At 46.0% G+C, this 19,280-nt stretch overlaps 2 protein-coding genes across 6 annotated transcripts in view; one reads left to right on the top strand and one right to left on the bottom strand.

Moving 5' to 3' along the window:
• The window catches only part of ITGB5 (integrin subunit beta 5), a 151,172-nt gene that overhangs the window by 111,945 nt on the left and 19,947 nt on the right, over positions 1-19,280 (top strand). The window contains exons 13-15 of one of the 2 annotated variants that reach the window (XM_045903018.3): positions 2,106-2,225; positions 3,508-3,674; positions 4,320-5,063. The exons of the other annotated variant lie outside the window; for it this stretch is intronic. Coding sequence (XP_045758974.1) covers positions 2,106-2,225; positions 3,508-3,674; positions 4,320-4,415 — 383 coding nt within the window. The 3' untranslated portion in view covers positions 4,416-5,063. Of the gene's footprint in view, positions 1-2,105; positions 2,226-3,507; positions 3,675-4,319; positions 5,064-19,280 lie in introns of those variants that run through there. 2 annotated transcript variants of the gene reach the window in all.
• Positions 16,877-19,280, bottom strand: part of UMPS (uridine monophosphate synthetase) — a 30,431-nt gene continuing 28,027 nt past the window's right edge. For 3 of the 4 annotated variants that reach the window (XM_045903015.3, XM_045903016.3, XM_045903013.3), the window contains exon 6: positions 16,877-17,279. In XM_045903015.3, the coding sequence (XP_045758971.1) occupies positions 17,110-17,279 (170 nt within the window). In that variant the 3' untranslated portion in view covers positions 16,877-17,109. The remainder of the gene's footprint in view (positions 17,280-19,280) is intronic. The other variant, XR_010405729.1, reaches the window with a different exon arrangement.

Here is a 19,280-nt window from a genome sequence, read left to right as displayed (position 1 = left end):
GTGTGCACATGGCTGGCTTTGGAACTGGTTTGGAGCACCGTAATTACACCAAATCGAAGTGGCCCTGTGTTGGAACCCTCCCACGTTCTGGCAGCAATGCAAAATGGTGCACGGCTTTGGAGAATGGTCTGGCAGCTCCCCCAGATTAAACGGAGTTACCACATAGTTCAGTAATATCACTCCTGAGTATATACACACGAGAACTGAAAACACGTTAACCAAAACTTATGCGTGAATGTTCATAGCAGCATTATTCATAATAGTAAAAAATTCGAAACAACCCAAATGTCCATGAAATGACGGAAAACTAAAATGTGGTACAAGACATGGTGTCCCGATACGTGCTACAAAAGGGACGAGTCTTCCAAGTATTATGCTATGTGTGAGAAGCCAGACAGAAAAGGACATACATCGTATGATTCCATTTACATGAAATGTCCAAAACCGGCAAAACACAGAGACAGAAAGTAGATTGGTGGTTGCCAGGGGATTGAGACTGACTGCTAACAGGAAGGGTTTCTTTTGGGGGTGATAGAAATGTTCTGGAATTAGATGGTAAGAATGGTTACACAACATTGTAAACATACTAAAACACCTGCATTGTATCTAAAACAACGGGGCAAGGGGACAAGACTATGTACCATGAAAGGGGTTCTGCCTCTGAGGCTCCCTTGCTGGTAGCCTTGCCCTCGACCTTGACCTCGGCTGCGGCGGGCTCTTGGCCCCAGCCTCCCATCTTGGCCCTGACTTGCCTCCTCTGTAGCCTTCCTTGCTCCTGCCCCCCTGGTTTTGACTGGCCACTGTGGCCACATCCTGGCTCCTGAGTACGTTGAGTCATGCACTCAGCCAGCCCTTGCTCATTGAGCACCTACTGTATGCTGGGGCTTGTGCTAGACCGGGGGCCCAGCGGGAGGCCCACGGAGTCCAGGCTCACACCATTTTCCTGCCGCTGCTTCTGCTTGCTACGTGAGGCCTGGCTCACAGTAGGTCTGCCCGCTGACCTGGGGCAGTGGCCCCCACCTAGGCAACACACAGAAGGGACAAGATGCTGCCTTCCTGGGGCCCCCAACTGACGCACCTGCCCTGGAGCAGTTTCAGCCGTCATGTGTAGCTGCTTCTCGTAAAATCGTTCATGAGAAGGTGTCTGCTCAGACTCACTGTTTATCCTTTTCCCTCTCCTGGCTTTTTTCATGCACACATACACTTACACTCACCCAGACCAGGCTTACGGGTGGGGGCTGAGAGAGACAGTCCAGGCCTTCACATTTGATGACCACAGTAATTGGCCTGGTTCCAGGTAAAGACTCCTTTGAGCAGTAGGGTTGCAAAGGCGAGAGCTGAAAGGCATCTCACGCCGTAACCTCAGCCCGCCGCAGTGACTCGGGACCAACTGGCCATTGCTGCCGAATGTCCCCTTCCCCTTCCTTACTCCCTTTCCCTCCTAGAAATCAGTCTAACCCTTTCCCAAAGAAGCCTTGGAGTGCAGGTGATGCCTGGACGGGGGCTGGTGGAACAGCAGTGTGGGGCCAGGCAGAGGCTGCTGGCTGCGGAGGAGCGGGGCTGTGGCAGGTGGTGGCCACGCCCCGCCCTGGCCTCCAGCGCTGGCCCTCAGCACCCTTGTCCGAACGTCCTCGTCACCCTTGGTCGTTGTAGTTTTACATCCTAGCACATAGCGGCTGATGCTTGGCCACCGCGGCGGGCCTCAGCCAAGTGGACTCAACCGTGAGCTCTTGCCCGGGCCCCCCAGGGCATCGGGATGGCTCTTTCCTTTCTGTGTCCCTTTGACGTCCAGGGCAATTCCACGTACCAGCCTCAGCCCCAAGCATAATGCCGGAGCCTCCTTCCGCTTCCCATCACTCCCAGCCGACACTTGGGAGGTGTGAAGAGCCGCTCTCTTGCATTCCCCAGGGATTGCTCGCACCTCAGGGGATTCATGTCGCTGGGGCTGCATCCTTGATGTGAGAAACCCAAGCTCACTCGTAAGGGCCCAGCCTCCCCCTTATGCCTCTCTGCACCCCCTTTCTTAACTGAGGTGCTCGGCTCCCCGCTGGCCATCAGCGCACTGGGTTGCTCGGAGCAGACATTTCTGCTTGGTTTTCTTCCAGTGAAAGATGACCAAGAGGCTGTGCTTTGTTTCTACAAAACCGCCAAGGACTGTGTCATGATGTTCACCTACGCGGAGCTCCCCAGCGGGAAGTCCAACCTGACGGTCCTCAGGGAGCCAGGTGGGTCGGGGCCAGCTCTGTCTGCTGCCCCGGGGAGCTCGGCTTCTGACACCTTCCCCTGCCCTGGGCTTGTGGCCCTGTGTCCTCACTGCCTTTCCAAGCCGCAGAGTGAGGAGGGTCTAAGGCCGCCCCTGCCCAGCTCCTGGAGTTTGGCAGAAAGGTGGGCGAACGCCTGAGGACCCGCTGCGGGTGGGGCTCTGGAGGTCACGGCCTGGAGGCTTGGGAGCTAGAGGGTCTCGTCTCGGAGCAGCCGGAGCTCGGGGGGACGAGAGGCCACAGCACACACTTCACCTGCGTCGCTGACGGCGGTGAGCAGCTGCAGCTTCCGCAGGGGGCGGCCGGGCGGGTCGGGGGGCGGCCGCCGCACTGCCCCGCCGGGAAGGGCCGGGGCAGCCCTGGGTTACACGGCCGCGCTCAGCTCCCGGGCCCCTGCGGAGGTCAAGCCTTCGTGCGGATATCCCTAATTCTGCCTCCTGCTTTGGACCCAGGGCCCAGTGGCCTTTGGCTTTGGAGTATTCAGGGTTTCCAGCATGACCCTTTTTCTTCTTCTCTGGAAGGGGGGCAGGGGTGAGGAGAAAAAGGGTTGCTCCCTTCAATTTACAGCATTGCAGACTGCTTTTCCAAATTGAGCCAGACCACATAATGGGCCTTCTCGGGGCCAGCGGCAGAGGAAATGCTGTGGTACCAGCCCAGGAGGCAGGCCTGCAAGAATGAGGCTTTGTTTCCAGGTGCTGTCTTTGCGGTTCTTTGAAAATAAGCACATCTGCTGCAAAGGGCCGCACTAAGGGCTTACAGATGTTGGCTGGCCCCCAGCCCAGCCCTCGTGGGCTTCATGAAACCTCCTCCCTGCCCAGTCTGCTCCTGAAACCATTCACATGAAGGCCGAGGCAGGTCCAGTCTGGAGAATGGAGACTGGGCCAGGCTGGGGCCTGGGCTCTCACATGAGGGGGGAGGCTGCTGAGCACACAGTGCACACGGCGTGTGGGAGTGAGGGGGGCGGCCGCCAGGGCTCTCGTCTGCGTGTTGCCCCAGGTCGACTTGCTGTGGTTTGGAACAGGAGCCATCCCTCTTGGACTCTTCCCCTTGATGTGCCCTGGAGAAAACCTCCGCCCCCCCAGGTCACCCAGAAGCACTGTGGGACCTAAGAGAAGAGAGGGAAGGCATTTTTAGAGAGGCACACGTGTCGCTCCAGATAGACCTGAGGTGGGGGTGGGGATGGGGCAGTGTGCAGGGCCATGCTCTCCGGGTGGTTCCGCTCACCCTGCCTCCTGGTCTCCTCCAGAGTGTGGAACTGCCCCGGACGCCACAACCATCCTCCTGGCCGTGGTGGGCAGTATCCTCCTGATTGGGATTGCGCTCCTGGCCATCTGGAAGCTGCTTGTCACCATCCATGACCGGAGAGAGTTCGCAAAGTTCCAGAGCGAGCGGTCCAGGGCCCGCTATGAGATGGTAAGCCAAGGGGATGCTAGAAGTAGAGAAAAAGTCAAGCTTAGAGGTCTGGTTGAGGTCCCACAAGCTTTAAGGCCCGCTAACATCTTTGGCATTCAAATCAAGGAAACAAAACCTGAGAGGCGGTGTGTGTGGCCAGTTCTGGATGGTGAGAACGCACGGCCCAGGAGCACGGGGGGCCCCGTGCAGAGCCCCACGGCAGGCCCAGCTCAGGACCCTCATAGGGCAGAGGCGCGTGGTGCAGCCTCGGCAGGAAGAATCTGGACAGTCCTAGAGAGACTGCAGACTCAGTAAAGGACCTCAAGTTGTTACTGTCCATTACAGCATCTATTTGTGAGAGTCTTGTCTCCCCTGGCAAACTGCACTTGCCCAAAGGACTGAGCACAGTGAGCACCCCTGAATCTCCAGTTAGTTTCTGTTAAAGTTGGAAGGGACTTCAGAGATCGTCTGGTCCAGCCCCTCGTTTCAGAGATAAAGAGTAGAAGCTCCGCGACCTGGGAAAGACGGTCTTTCCCAGGCGTGACACCGGCTGCGTGCTCAGGCGGCTGCCTTCCGGGCTGACGGACCGAGGAAGGGCCTCGAACCCTGAGTATGTGTGTTCAAGTGAACGGACACACACGTTCTCTTGCCTTTTGTGTTCTGTAGGCTTCCAACCCTCTGTACAGAAAGCCCATCTCCACACACACCGTGGATTTCACCTTCAACAAGTTCAACAAATCCTACAATGGCACAGTGGACTGACAGCTCCTTTTCCTTGGAGGACCAGAGGGGGCTGACGAGAAGTCAGAGACTGGTATGCGTTGGACAGCCGCTCAGCTGGATCACGGCCCCCTAGAGGGACGAGCACAGACAGCTTCCCGTGAGCCTGGGCCAGGAGCCCACTCCCTGCACCGGAAGGCGGCCAGTGTGTCACCTGGCTGCCCGGCCACATCCACGCCAGACAGCCACCCCTCCAAGCCCAGGAAAAGGCCCGGGACCTTGGCGCTCTCAGCTTTCCGCACCACATCCAGCTTGACATCTCCGGGCACGGCTGGGGGCCTAGGCCGCCTCTCCCTTCCAGGAGGGCTGAGCCTCTAGCCTGGCCAGAGGAGAAGGCTCTTGGGAGCATCAGAGTGTGCAAAACCAACACACGCTCTGGCTTCTGTCGTGTTGATCCTTTTTATATGAAATAAAAAGATCATGCATTTATGGTATAGTTCTGATTACTGCAAACTGTCTGCCTGATATCTATCCTTGCACAGGGGTGTGTCGGTGGTGGGATTGTTGAGATGCCTGCTGAAGGCGCATAGTTGCAAATGTCAGTTTTCCAATTCTGTCCGTGTTCATTTAGTACTTTTGTAACGAAAGGGGAAAAGTTTGGGATTGAAAGTAAAGACTAAACCAAAAGACTTTGTGTTTGCCTGACGCTCTCTGTGACACGCGTATTCCTATCCGAAGTGGTCTTAAGTGGTGCCCTAGTGGGGGTTGAAAAGGCTGTGTCCTTCCTCGGGGGACCCAGCACAAGCCAATCCACTAGTCCAGACCAGGGCTCTTCAAACAGGGCTCTGCTGGGATGCTCGAGGGCGAGCTAAGCCTGTGCCTTTGGACCCTCCCAGTTTTGGTGTAAAGAAAGAGCTTCATGCTAGAAACTGTGAAAACCACCCTACCGGCCTGCCTGCCCTGTTCCAAGGCTGGAAATGGATTGTGCACATGGAGAAAGGTCCAGATGTGACTTCCAGCCACAGTCTCTTTCCACGTGGAGAATTAGTTCCCTTCTAGTGCCTTCCCCAGTCAACTCCTACCTCCCAACCAGGCCCAGAGCACAAAACCCATTTCAGTGTGTTTTCCTGCAGGTAGGTCCCTGAAGTGCCCTTAGGTTCCCCTGTCTGAGATGGAAGGGACCGGACAAATTCTCTGATCCTGTCCCCTGTCCACGTGAGAGGAAAGGGTGAGACGGGCCGTCACCTGTCCAGGGGTCAGGACGTTAGCTAATGGCCTCCCAGTACCTGCTGGCTCTTGTAAAATCTCTTTCACTAATCAGTTTTTCTGCTCTTGGCATCACGTCAAGGCTGTTAGGCTTTCATTCCAAATTTATCTGTCCTCAGCCTTGGACCAATTTCCCTGCCTTCATTTTGGCAAACACGGAGGGAGACAAGTGCCTGTCGGTAAACAAGGCCTCTTACCTGGGGCAAATACAAACGGATTCTGAGTTTCCTTTGTTCTGTGTAATTAGGGTGAAACAGACCTCGTGACTTGGTGAAGCTGCCTTAAAACCTATATTGTAATAAAGCAAATGTAAGTAAATATATAAAAGAGATAAATAAAATAGTGGCTTTGAGACTAAATTAAGAAAAATACAGTTTGGGAAGAAACTGGGTTTCTCTTCTGTTTAATTGTGGGTTTACCTGCAGACAAATCGTTAACTTGTTCAAAGGCTTGTTTTCTATCAGGCAGCTCTGTAAGGGCGTGCAGTTCCTGAGCCACAGACTCTAAAGGACTCTCTGCTCCTGGCGTCCACCTGACTGAAGTTAGGAGATTTCATCTGTGACCCCCACCCTCCCGCCCCGCGCCAACTGCTCACAGTGCCCTGCTGCCCTCTGCTGGGGGCTCCTGGGACTAGCAGTTGGGAGACCGGCCCCCTGAGATTCTGCCCCAACGTGTGATTCTCTTACTCCTTTCACCGCCGCCCCATCACCACCAGCACTCCTCCATGGACACAAATAATGGAGCAGGGGCTCTCAAACCGTGGGCAGACTGACACTACCCTTCCTGCCGCTTTGGAAGCGCGCGATGCGAGTTCTAATGATGGCAGAGGGACTAGTAAGGGGCACCTGGCAGTCTCTGGAAAAGCCTTTCCTTGTATCTGGAAGGATGGTCAGGGATGCACTTGTTGGAAAGAGGGAGGGGTGGGGCTATTTGCCTTGTAATTCATCTATAGTGATTTAATACACCGGTTTCCAAATGGTACTTGTTTTGATTAACTGATTTTGAACAACTTTTTCAAATTGCAAAAGTAATATATGGGAAAAGTGGAAAATAAAGATATCATAAGGAGAGAATCTTTTAGAATCATAGCAAGCAGGGTAACTACTCCAGCTTTTTGTGTGTGACTTCAGTCTGTTTTTTCTATGCATATATATATATAATTTTAACCAAATTAGGATGTGACTATCGCTCTCTTTAAAAGGACCGGGGACCCTCATTCCACTTGGTTGACTAGTTCTTAGTCAAACTAAAGTAACAGCCACCTCTTTGTGGGGGAAGAGATGTGTTTTTTAACTTTGTTTAATTGGGATCATAGCTTGAGGTTGATTATCATGAAACTCGGGATGGATTTCAGGTGCCAGCAAACAGATGGGGGAAATGGGAGGGGAAGAGGGGCCTTTCTCTCTGTTCAAGGATCACCTGTTAACTGGTGAGCTCCTCCCTCTCTCCAGAGCGTCTCCCCGCGTGTAGGCTCCCGCTTGCTTCTGAGAAGGGCAGCTGGGGTGCTGTGACTTGCTTGGCGACTGGCTGCGAGGGGGCAGTGAGGAGAGGAGGAAGCTGACAGTGCTCGGCTGACACTCAGGAGGAGGTAAGGGTTGGCCCCGTGTGTCTGAGGCACTGAGGGACCCTGGGAGGGGTGTGCTGAGCCAGCGCCGGAGATGCGGGCAGGGACGGGGCGCACTTGAGGCTGGCGGAGTAGCAGGCGCTCGGCTGTGGCTTTCAGCGTGGCTGTGAAGCGGGCCCTCTGGTCCCTCTCACTGGGGCCAGTGGCTGAGGAGGGCTCCTTCGGTTTGTCTCACCTAGCTTCTGTCCTCCCCCAGCTCAGGGCTCCCAATGTTCAGGCCTCAGACCCTGGGGGGCAAGATGCGAAGTCCAGGGAGGCCAGAGGGTGAGAGGTGGTGGTGCTGGTGGAGAGAGCCCTGTTTGTAGAACCCTCCTTCTAGGGGAGCCTGGGTGGCTCAGTCGTTAAACGTCTGCCTTCGGCGCAGGTCATGATCCCAGAATCCTGGGATCAAGCCCCGCATCGGGCTCCCTGCTCAGCGGGACGCCTGCTTCTCCCTCTCCCACTGCCCCCTGCTTGTGTTCCCTCTCTCGCTGTGTCTCTGTCAAAAAAAAAAAGAACCCTCCTTCTCAGCTACCAGCACCCCTCCAGCTGAGCTCGCAGCTTTGGGAGGAACTCTTGGACAGAGTTCCAAATTTAAGTATGTATATGATATCTATACGTATACGTATAGGTATACGTACTCGTATAAGTACTCTTCGTATCTGGTTTCTTTCTCTTAAGAGTTCAATGCCAGGAAGTTCTAATGCTTCCTTTTGTCATATGATGGGATCTGCAGGGTCGGGCCTGTTTGGTATCTTGATTGTCAGGAAGCTGGGAACTAAATGCAACAAAATATAACTACCTTTAATTCTTACTGAGATCTTGATCTCTCCCCTGAACTGTCCCCTCCACCGCCCCCTGCTCAGCCCTCACCCCGTTCCCCCTCTCCACACATGCTTTTAGATCCTTCTGACCATGTCCTGCTGTATCATTCCTTCATCTTAAGGGCCTCCAGTTCTTGTTGCATAAAGGCAAGATCTAAACTGTAAGTAACCATAAGCCCCAACCTTCTAGGGTAGGAGGATACTTAACCTTTTTGTGTCGTGGACCCTTTCAGCGTTCTGGCAAATGCTACCGACTCCTTGTCAGAATAATGCATGTAAATGTGTAAATAGGTAACGTACCAAAAAGCCTGACCTACTTATCAGAGCAACTGGTTACCATTTACCATCTTAGTTTTACTCCAGAAACACCCTAGAAGGCTCACCAATTAAAGCTTTGTTGGTCTTAACCTGCTTAGAATAGCAGACCCCTGAGACTAAAAGCAGCCTCTCCTCCTCACTTGGCCCTCACAGTAGGCCCACAGGGTGTTCAGGGAAGGCAGTTCTGCGTTTTACAAAGGATGAAATTGAGGTCAGTCACCCCCAGGGTGAGAGGGTTGGCAAGGGAGACCCCAGCTCAGGGACCCCTTCTCTATTTTGATGCTCTTTCCTCCACACGGCACCTTCTGGAAAACGTGTGACTGACTTCTTATCCTAGAGCTCACATATAAGTGAAATCATGTGGTACTTGCCTTTCTCTGTCTGACTTATTTCACTTAGCACAATACCCTCTAGGTCCATCCATGTTGTCATAAATGGCAAGAGCTCATTCTTTCTTATGGCTGTGTAATATTGTATATGTGTGTGCGTGTATGCACGCACGCCATGTCTTCTTTCTCCGTTCATCTTTCAATGGGCCCTTGGGTTGCTTCCATAACTTGGCTAGTGTAAATAATGCTGCAGTAAACATAGGGGTGCATGGATCTTTTTAAATTAGTTTTTAAATTAGTGTTGTCATTTCTTCAGATAGACACCCAGAAGTGGAATGACTGGATCATATATTTCTACTTTTAGGTTTTGTTTTGTTTTTTTGTTTTTTTGAGGAAACGCCATACTATTTTTCACAGTGGCTGCACCAATTTATATTCCTACCACTGTAGGTAGGGTTCACTTTTCTTCACATAATCACCAACACTTGTTATTTCTTGTCTTTTTGATACTAGTCAGTCTGATAGGTGTGAGGTAGTATCTCACTGTGGTTTGGATTTGCATTTCCCTGATGGTTAGTGATGTTGAGCATCTTCTCATGTGTCTGTTGGCCATCTGTAGGTCTTCGGAAAAATGTCTATTCAGGGCTTCTGCCCACTTTTTAATCAGGATGGTTTGTTTTTCTTGGTTTTGAGCTGCATGAGTTTTGGATATTAACCCCTTATCAGATATATCATTTGCAAATATCTTCTCTCATTCTGTAGGTTGCCTTTTCATTTTGTTGATGGTTTCCTTTGCCGTGCAAAAGCTTTTTATTTTGGTGTAGTCTCTATAGTTCACATTTGCTTTTATTTCCCTTGCCCAAGGAGACATCCATAAATAGGTCGCTAAGGACAATGTCCAAGAGATTACTGCCTATGTTTTCTTTTATGAGTTTTATGGTTTCAGACCTCACATTTGGGTTTTTAATCCATCTTGAGTTTATTTTTGTATATGGTAGAAGAACGTGGTCCAGTTTTCCCAACACCACCTATTGAAAAGACTCTTCTCTCTATCATATATTCTTGCCTCCTTTGTTGTAGATTGATAATATAGGCATGAGTTTATTTCTGGGCTCTCTATCCTGTTGCATTGATCTGTGTGTCTGTTTTTGTGGCAGAACCATACTGTTTTGATTACTACAGCTTTGTAGTATATCTTGAAATCTGGGATTGTGATACCTCTAGCTTTGTTCTTTCTCAGGATTGCTTTGGCTATTCAGGGTCTTCTGTGATTTCACACAAATTTTAGGATTTTGATAAAATTTTGGTATTTTGATAGGGATTGCTTTGAATCCGTAGATTGCTTTGGGTGGTAGGAACTTTATAATGATATTAATTCTTCCAAACCACAAGCATGCAATATCTTTTCATTTGTTGGTATCATCTTAACTTCTTTCACCAGTGTCCTAGTTTTCAGAGTATAGGTCTTTCACTTCTTTGGTTAAATTTATTCCTAGGTATTTAATTTGGGGGGGGGCGCAATTGGGATTGTTTTCCTAATTTCTCATTGTACTACTTCATTATTAGTGTATAGAAATGCAACAGATTTCTGTATATTAATTTTGTATCCTTCGACCTTACTGAATTCATTTATAGGTTCTAATAGTTTTTCTGGTGGAGTTTTTAGGTTTTCTACACATATGGTGTCATCATCTGCAGAGTGACAGTTTTATTTCTTCCTTACCATTTTGGATGCCTTTTATTTCGTGTCTGATTGCTGCAGCTAGGTCTTCCAGTACTATGTTGAATAAAAGTGATGAAAGTGGACATCCTTGTCTTATTCCTGATCTTAGAGGAAAAGCTTTCCATTTTTCAACATTGAGTATGATGTTAGCTGTTTGTTTTCCATATATAGCCTTTGTTTTGTTGAAGTACGTTTCCACTAAACCCATTTTGTTGAGAATTTTATCATGAATGTATTTTGTCAAACGCTTTTCCTGCATCTACTGAGATGATCATGTTTTCTTATCCTTCCTCTTGCTAATGTGATATATCATGTTGATTGATTTGTGAATATTGAACCACTCCTGCATTGGGTAAATCCCACTTGATCATGGTGAATGGTATTTTAAAGTATTGTTGAATTCATTTTGCTGATATTTTGTTGAGAATTTTGTATCTTTTTTCATTGGTTTTTGGTTTTGTTGTTGTTTTTGGCTGTTTTGGCAATTTCTACCTTATGTCATGGCTGACCTCACAGAATGAATATGGAATTTTTCCTTCTCCTGTTTTTTGAAATACATTGAGAAGAATAGATATTAACTCTTCCTTAAATGTTTGGTAGAATTCACCTGTGAAGCCATCTGGTCCTGAGCTTTTGTTTGTTGGAACTTTTTTGATTACAGATTCAATTTCATTACTAGTAATAAGTCTATTTAAATTTTTTAGGAGCACCTGGGTGGCTCAGGTCATGATCTCAGGGTCCTGGGATTGAGCCCCTCTCAGGGTTCCCTGTTCAGCGGGGAGTCTGCTGCTCCTGCTGCTCCCCCTGCCTATGTTTGCTCACACACTCTCTCTCTCAAATAAATAAAATCTTTTTTAAAAAATAAATTTATTTCCTCCTGATTCAGTTTTGGAAGGCTGTATGTTTCTAGGAACTTTATCCATTTCTTCTAGGTGGTCCAATTTGTGGCATATAATTTTTTTGTTGTAGTCTCTTATAGTCCTTTGTATTTCTGTGGTGTCACAGTTATTTCTTCTCCTTCATTTCTGATATTGAGTCCTCTCTTGTTTTTCCTTGATGAGTCTGGATGAAGGTTTATTGATTTTTGCTTATCTTTTTGAAGAATCAGCCCTTGATTTCATTATTTTGTTTTGTTTGGTCTCTATTTATTTTTGCTCTAATCTTTATTGTTTCCTTCCTTTTCTACTAGCTGTGGGCTTTGTTATTATTTTTCTTGTTCTTTTATGTATAAGGTTAGGTTGTTTGAGATTTTTCTTGTTTCTTGAGATAGGCCTATCACTATAAACTCCTCTCTTAGAACTGCTTTTGCTGTGTCCCAAAGATTTTGGATTACTGTGTTTTGTCTCCATGTATTTTTTATATCCTTTTTGATTTCTTCTTTGACATACATATTGTTTAGTAGCATGTTGTTTACCCTCCATGTGTTTTTTCCAGATTTTTCTTGTAATTGATTTCTAGTTTCATACTGTTGTGGTTAGAGAAGATGCTTGGTATGACCTAAACCTTAAATTTATTGAGACTTGTCTTATGGCCTAACATGTGATCTATCCTGGAGAATGTCCCATGTGCACTTGAAAAGAATGCATACTCTTGCTTTTTTTTGGATAGAATGTTCTTTAGGTCCATCTAGTCTAATGTGTTGTTCAAAGACGTTGTTGCCTTGCTGATTTTCTGTCTGGATGATGTATCCATGATGTAAGTGGGGTGTTAAAGTCCCCTATTATTACTACACTATTATCAATTTCTACCTTATGTTTGTTCATTGTTCGCTTCAAGTATTTAGGTGCTTCCAGGTTGGATGCATAGATATTTATAATTGTTATGTCCGCTTGTTAGATTGATCCCTTTATCATTATATAATGCCCTTCTTTGTCTCTTGTTACAGTCTGTTTTAAAGTCTATTTTGTCTGATCTAAGTATTGCTACCCTGGCTCTCTGCTTATGTTTTTTCCATCTCTTCACTTTCGGTCTGTATGTGTCTTTAGGTCTGAAGTAAGTCTCTTGTAGGCAACATGTAGATGGGTCTTATTGTCTTATTATTATTTTTTAATCCAGTCATTCTTTGTCTTTTGACTGGAGCATTTAGCCTATTTACATTTAAAGTAATTATTGATAGGTATGTACTTTTTGCTGTTTTGTTAACTGTATTCTCTTCAGGTTGTTTTTGTAGCTCTTCTCTGTTCCTTTATCTCTGCTCTCTTCCCTTGAGGTTGATGGCTTATGTGAGTATTTTGCCTGTATTCCTTTCTCTTTAGTGTGTCTATTACAGGGTGTTTTGTTTAAGTAGGCTCCACACTCAGTGTGGAGCCCAATGTGGGGCTTGAACTCACGACCCCAAAATCAAGACCTGGGCTAAGACCAAGAGTTGGACACTTAACCAACTGAGCCACCCACGCACCCAATTACAGGTTTTTGATTTGTGGTTTCCATTGGGTTCACATACAGCATCTTATGCAAATAGCAGTCTGTGTTAAGTTGATGGTCACTTAAGTTCTAACACATTCGAAAAGCACCAAACTTCTACTCCCCCCTCCATGTTCTATGTATGTCACCTTTTACATTTTATTTTGTGTATCTCTTGACTAGTTTTTGTGGGTATAAATGATTTTACTACTTTGATGTTTTAACCTCCACACTGGCTTTATAAGTGGTTAATCTACCTTTACTATAAGCTTGCTTTCACCTGTGAAGTTTTTTCTTTCATGATTTTCCTCTAGTTATGGCCTTTTCTTTCCACTTAAAGAATCTCCTTTAATGTTTGTTTTAAGACTGGCTTAGTGGTGATGAATGCCTTTAGCTTTTGTTAGTCTGGGAAAATCTTTACCTCTCCTGGGTGTAGAGTATTGGTTATTGGGTTTTTTCCTTTCAATACTTTGAATATATCATCCCACTTCCTTCTGGCCTGCAAAGTTTCTGTTAAGAAATCAACTGATAGGGCGCCTGGGTGGCTCAGTTGGTTAAGCGACTGCCTTCGGCTCAGGTCATCATCCTGGAGTCCCAGGATCGAGTCCTGCATCGGGTTCCCTGCTCGGCAGGGAGTCTGCTTCTCCCTCTGACCCTCCCCCCTCTCATGTGCTCTCTCTCATTCTCTCTCTCTCAAATAAATAAATAAAATCTTAAAAAAAAAAAAATCAACTGATAGCCTTATGGGGTTTCCCTTGTATGTAACCGTTTATCTTGTTGCTTTAAAAAATCTCTATCACTATTTTTTGCCATTTTAATTATTATGTGTCTTGGGGTGGACCTCCTTGGGTTAACTTCTGTGCTTCCTTGATCTAGATGTCTGTTTCCTTTCCCAGATTAGACAAGTTTTCAGTTATTATTTCTTCAAATTTTCTGCCCTCTTGTCTCTCTTCTCCTTCCAGGATCCCTATAATGTGAATGTTATTACACTTGATGGTGTCACTGAGTTCCCTTAACCTATTCTCATTTTTTTATTACCTTTTTATTTTTGCTATTGAGCTTAGCTGCTTTCCTATTTTCCAGATCCCTGACCTGTTTTTCTGCATCATCTAATCTGCTGTTGATTCACTTTAGGGTATTTTAAATTTCAGTTATTGAATTCTTCAGCTTTTTTTATATGTTCTATTTCTTTGTTGAAGTATTGAGTTCATATACTCTTCTCAAGTCCAGTGAGTATCTTTATGACCATTACTTTATCAGGCATATTGTTTATCTCCATTTCATTTAGCTCTTTTACTATGATTTTTGTCTTGTTCTCTCATTTGGGACATATTCCCATATCTTACCATTTTGTCTAATTCTCAGGATTAATGGTTATGACTGCCCTCTCCTCTCAGGGGCTGTATGTGTCACTACCTGTGTCCAGGCTTCTGGTGTTACAGATGACAGTCTGCTACTAGTCTGATTCATTTTTTTGGTTAAATCTTTATCCTTGAAGTTCAATAATTTTTATAGGATATGCCTAAGCCTATGTCTTTGTCCCTAGCTCCTGCCTAGAATTTAGTGGGCTCTTTTAATCTGCAAACTCAAGTATTTTTTTCAAACTAGAAATTGTCAGTTATTCCTAAAATGATTTCGTCTCCTCCCAGAATGTTGTCTTTTATTCATGCATCTGTCCTCTATGGCTCTCATCTACTCCCTTACTATTTCCATTTCTTTGTGTCTGTTCTGAATTTTTATGATTTCTTCCACTTGATCTTCCAGCCCATGAATGTAGTTCTCAGTATTATATACCATCTTTAAACTTCCCATCGCACGTTCAAATTCAAAACTAAAATTATTTAAGTCCTCCCAAAACTTGGGTCTTGTTTTTGTTATTTTGGTCTCTGAAGTGTGATGTTTCCTGTGGCAACTATTTCTCACCAGAAGCCCTGTGCTCACGAAGACTCAGAAACATTTTGCTGGGCCCCATTCCAGGTACAGAAAATTATGCAGTGAACAGAAGAGTGAATCCCTGCTCTCTTGGAGCTTGCACCTGTTACGGGTGCTTTTCTTTGCTTTCCTCCCCTGGTTGCTGGATTTCCTCAGGCACTTTCTTTTGTCTACCCTTGGCTCTGTACATCTCGAGAGGTGGGGCAGACCCACCTAGAGCAGCAAACCTATGGTTGGGAGGAGGCCTAAAACTTCTAAGGGCCAGCATTACAGTAACTAGGACAGTCTCTGTCAGAAACCTCACTTCCTCCCAAGCAAGGAAAATCCAGTTGACCCTCTGGTGTATGTGCACGCATGCACGTAGACACACACACCACTTCTCCACAAGTCCTGAGCCTCCTCACTATTGTTCCATCTTCCTGCCTACCTTAATGGAGGCAATATCCGGCACCTGTCCTCTTCTTCAGAGATCCCGGCAGAGCCTGTGGTCGTGTTCCAGGTTTTACCTGAACAAACCCATCAGCCATTTTGTCCAGTAGAGATAAGGGAATGGGAGTTGAGAGGAAATAACATTAAAGGTGACTTCAGGGGGCGCCTGGGTGGCTCAGTTGTGAAGCGTCTGCCTTCGGCTCAGGTCATGATCCCAGGGTCCTGGGATCAAGCCCCGCATTGGGCTCCCTGCTCCTCGGGAAGCCTGCTTCTCTCTCTCTCCCACTCCCCCTGCTTGTGTTCCCTCTCTTGCTGTGTCTCTGTCAAATAAATAAAATCTTTAAAAAAAAAATTTAAAAAGTAAAAAGGTGACTTCAGGCTGCCATCTTCACCCTCCAGTGCCTTTTTTCAGACATTCAGACAGTCCCTGGGGGCTTTTCCTAGGGATGACTCCCATCAACATGATTAAGGTTGAATTGGGACCGGGACTCCTGTTAGCCACAGGCTAATCCCAGGACCCAGACTCCTGTTAGCCACAGGCTGCCGTGATGGAGAGCCTCCAACTGCAACTGCCACATGGCCCTGCTCAAACAAGATCTTGAACAGGCAGAGGAGGGGCCATTTCAAAATGCTCACCTAAGCTCACACCCCATTCCCCTCCCTCCAAGATGCTTCCTGAAAAGACAAAAGAAATATATAGAATTGGGGAAAATCTCTATCAGTACTGGAGAAGAGGGATCATCCAGAAACTCAGAAGAACTGGTGGGAGAAATCGTGTATTTGGGAGCAGAGGAGAAGGGCCGCTCCACTGGTTAGGGTACGTGCATGAAGGTGGGGCCTGGGAAGGTGGATGTCCCTGCCCTCCCCTCAGCAGAAACCCAGACCTGCTGATAACAATGTCAACTCTGTGGCTGGGCTTTCTCTGTCTTTCTAGTGAAGGCAGACTTCCCTGTCCATGACCGTTGGGATAATTAGGCAGGATCCTGGGCAAACCTTCAAATGGAACCTTAGAGGTCTTGGAACTTCTGTCTTTTTTTTTTTTTAAGATTTTATTTATTTGAGATAGAGAGCATGAGAGGAAGGAGGGTCAGAGGGAGAAGCAGACTCCCTGCCGAGCAGGGAACCCGATGCGGGACTCGATCCTGGGACTCCAGGATCATGACCTGAGCCGAAGGCAGTCGCTTAACCAACTGAGCCACCCAGGCGCCCCGGAACTGCTGTCTTTTTAAGGAAATGAAAAAGCAGCCTGTCTACTTGTAATCCAAGGCGGGCAAGAAGAAGGCGTGAAGGGTGCAGCAGAGGTCCACAGGTGCTGCCTCGGTGGGGAAGTGAGTGAGGGCGCCTCACGCTTGGGTGAGATGAAAACCAGACACTGGCTCCAGGCTTACAGCTACTATCCTCTTCCCCTCCTCCTCCCTCTGGATACCTGTACTATCACTTTTAAGTAGGGAAGGAGAATAGCTAATATTTAAATATTATGTGGGCATCACATAAGACACAGAATAAAGGACACATGAAATACTGTCCTGGTTTGAGCCTTTTGAGGTCTTAAAATTTTTGTGTTACAGCAATTAATCAAAATCAAAAAAGTCTGATCTAGGGATGGGGGGAAATGCTTAAATATGAAAGACCCCAACACATGCAGAACTGTGATTGCCTAATCAGTATCAGTCTGATTTAAAAAAAAAAGCTTGAACATGAATTTATTATAGTAACAATGCAGTGATTATTCATTATTCAGTATTTCCTGAAGACGGTGAGAAACCCAGAAGTCATTCCAACACAGAACCCATGAAAGAATCCAACCCATTAAGTGTTGCTTGTTATTTCAAGCCACTGCATCTCAGGAGACCATGTATTTTCAAGGTCTTCACAAAAATGTATCGAGACACTCAAATACCAAGTCTACTCAGATACCAAGTCTACTCAAATAAGCTTCCCAAGCAGCTTTTCGGTACAACTCCGTTGCTTCCAGATGATTAGATGATGATGTTATGCCCCGGCCTACAATGATGATATCAGACCCTCGTTTGCCAATAACTTCTTGTGGGCTATTGTACTGTTGGCCAAGATTATCCCCTGCAAAAACAGAAAAGTCACTGTTTAACACAATACAAAAAATAAAATAAAAATCAAGAAACCAATCAAATGAGTTTTCTGAGTAAGAATCTAACCAGCTTTAAATAAATATGTATCATATGTGTTCTCCATGCCCCTCCTGGACAGCAAGTGATTAAAAGCAGGTGAAGGGACTCCTTAGGCCAGAGATCCCATGGCAGAAAAAGATGCTAAGCAGCTCCTCTTCAGTGTTGAATTTTAGAGCATTTATCACTAACAGTATCAAAAACCAGTAAATCTCCTATGTTGCCAAGAACGATTCATTACCAAAAAACAATAAAAAGTGACCTCACAATCAAAGACGATTATATTATACATCTCAGGATCACTGTGACACTGTTGGAAAATTCCTCACAAACCTCTAACCTGACCACACCAAAATGAGTCTTCTGTCACAACCCTATCCAGTGCTCAGACTATATACAAACCCTAATCCTTAATTTTGACTTTTTACTTCCTTTACTCTATCACATTTGTTTTAACTTAAATAATTTGTGTTTTTTAATCAAAGTATAATTGACATACAATATCCTATTATTCAGGTGTATGTCATAATGATTTGATATTTTTATACATTAGGAACTGATCTCCAAGAGAATTCATTGCTGTCAGCACACAAAGTTATTACCATATTCACTATATTCCCTATGCTGTACATTACATCCCCCATGGCTTATTTATAACTAGAAGTCTGTATCTCTTAACCCCCTTCACCTGTTTCACCCATTCCCCAACTAGTAACCAACACTTTGGTTTCCTGTACCTATGAGTCTGTTTCTGCTTTGTTTGGTTTGGTTTTTTTTAGATTCCAGTATAAGTGAAATCATAAGGTATTGGTCTGTGACTTGTTTTCCTTGGCATAATACCCTCTAGTTCATCCATGTTGTCACAAATGACAAGATTTCACTTTTTTTTTTTAATGGCTGAGTAACATGCTATTGTGTAACCTATACCGCATCTCTCTCCATTCCTCTGTTAATGGACACTTGGGCTGCTTCCATATCCTGGATATAATAATGCTGCAATGAACATATGGGCGCATATCCTCTTCAAATTGATGGTTTTGTTTTCTTCTGACAAAATACCCAGAACTGGAATTGCTGATGGCATGACAGTTTTTTTTGAGAGACCAGTACTGTTTTCCACAGTGGCTGTCCCAATTTACTTTCCTACCCAACACTAGTAGACTAGGGTTCCCTCTTCTTCACATCCCTGTTCTCTGATGATTAGTGATGCTGAGTGTCTTCTCATGTACCTGTTGACCATCTGCACGTCTCCTTTGGAAATATGTCTATTCAAGTCCTCTGCTCATTTTTAAATCAAGGGTTTTTTGTTGTTTTTTTTTAAATAAAATGTGTAAGTTCTTTATATATTTTGGATATTACCCTTTTATCCTTATTTGATGTATTATTTGCAAATTCCTTCTCCCATTTGATGGGAGCCTTTTCCTTTATTTGATGGTTTCCTTTGCTGTGCAAAAACTTTTTAGTTGGATGTAATCCCAGTATTTCAGTTTTTGTTGCCCTTGCCTATGAAGACTGATCCAAAAAAAATATTGCTAAAACTAATATAAAAGAGCTTGCTGCCTATGTTTTCTTCTAGGAGTTTACAACTTCAGGTCTCACATTCAAGTTTGAAGACATTTTGAATTTATTTTTGCATACGATATAAGTGGTCCAGTTTAATTCTTCTGTGTGCAGCTGTCCAGTTTGCCCAACATCATTTATTAAAGAGACTGTCTTTTCCCCATTGTACATTTTTTTTAAAGATTTTATTTATTTATTTGAGAGAGAGAATGAGAGAGAGAGAGAGAGCATGAGAGGGGGAGGGTCAGAGGGAGAAGCAGACTCCCTGCCGAGCAGGGAGCCCGATGCGGGACTCGATCCCGGGACTCCAGGATCATGACCTGAGCCGAAGGCAGTCGCTTAACCAACTGAGCCACCTAGGCGCCCCTCCCCATTG

The sequence above is a fragment of the Mirounga angustirostris genome, unplaced genomic scaffold (assembly GCF_029215605.1).
Source record: "Mirounga angustirostris isolate CCGP_5_RB_7025 unplaced genomic scaffold, mMirAng1.0.hap1 SCAF_1, whole genome shotgun sequence".
Lineage (NCBI taxonomy): Eukaryota > Metazoa > Chordata > Mammalia > Carnivora > Phocidae > Mirounga > Mirounga angustirostris.
The sequence above is the reverse complement of the archived record's forward strand: the minus strand, read 5'-3'. Positions and strand labels throughout refer to the sequence as shown.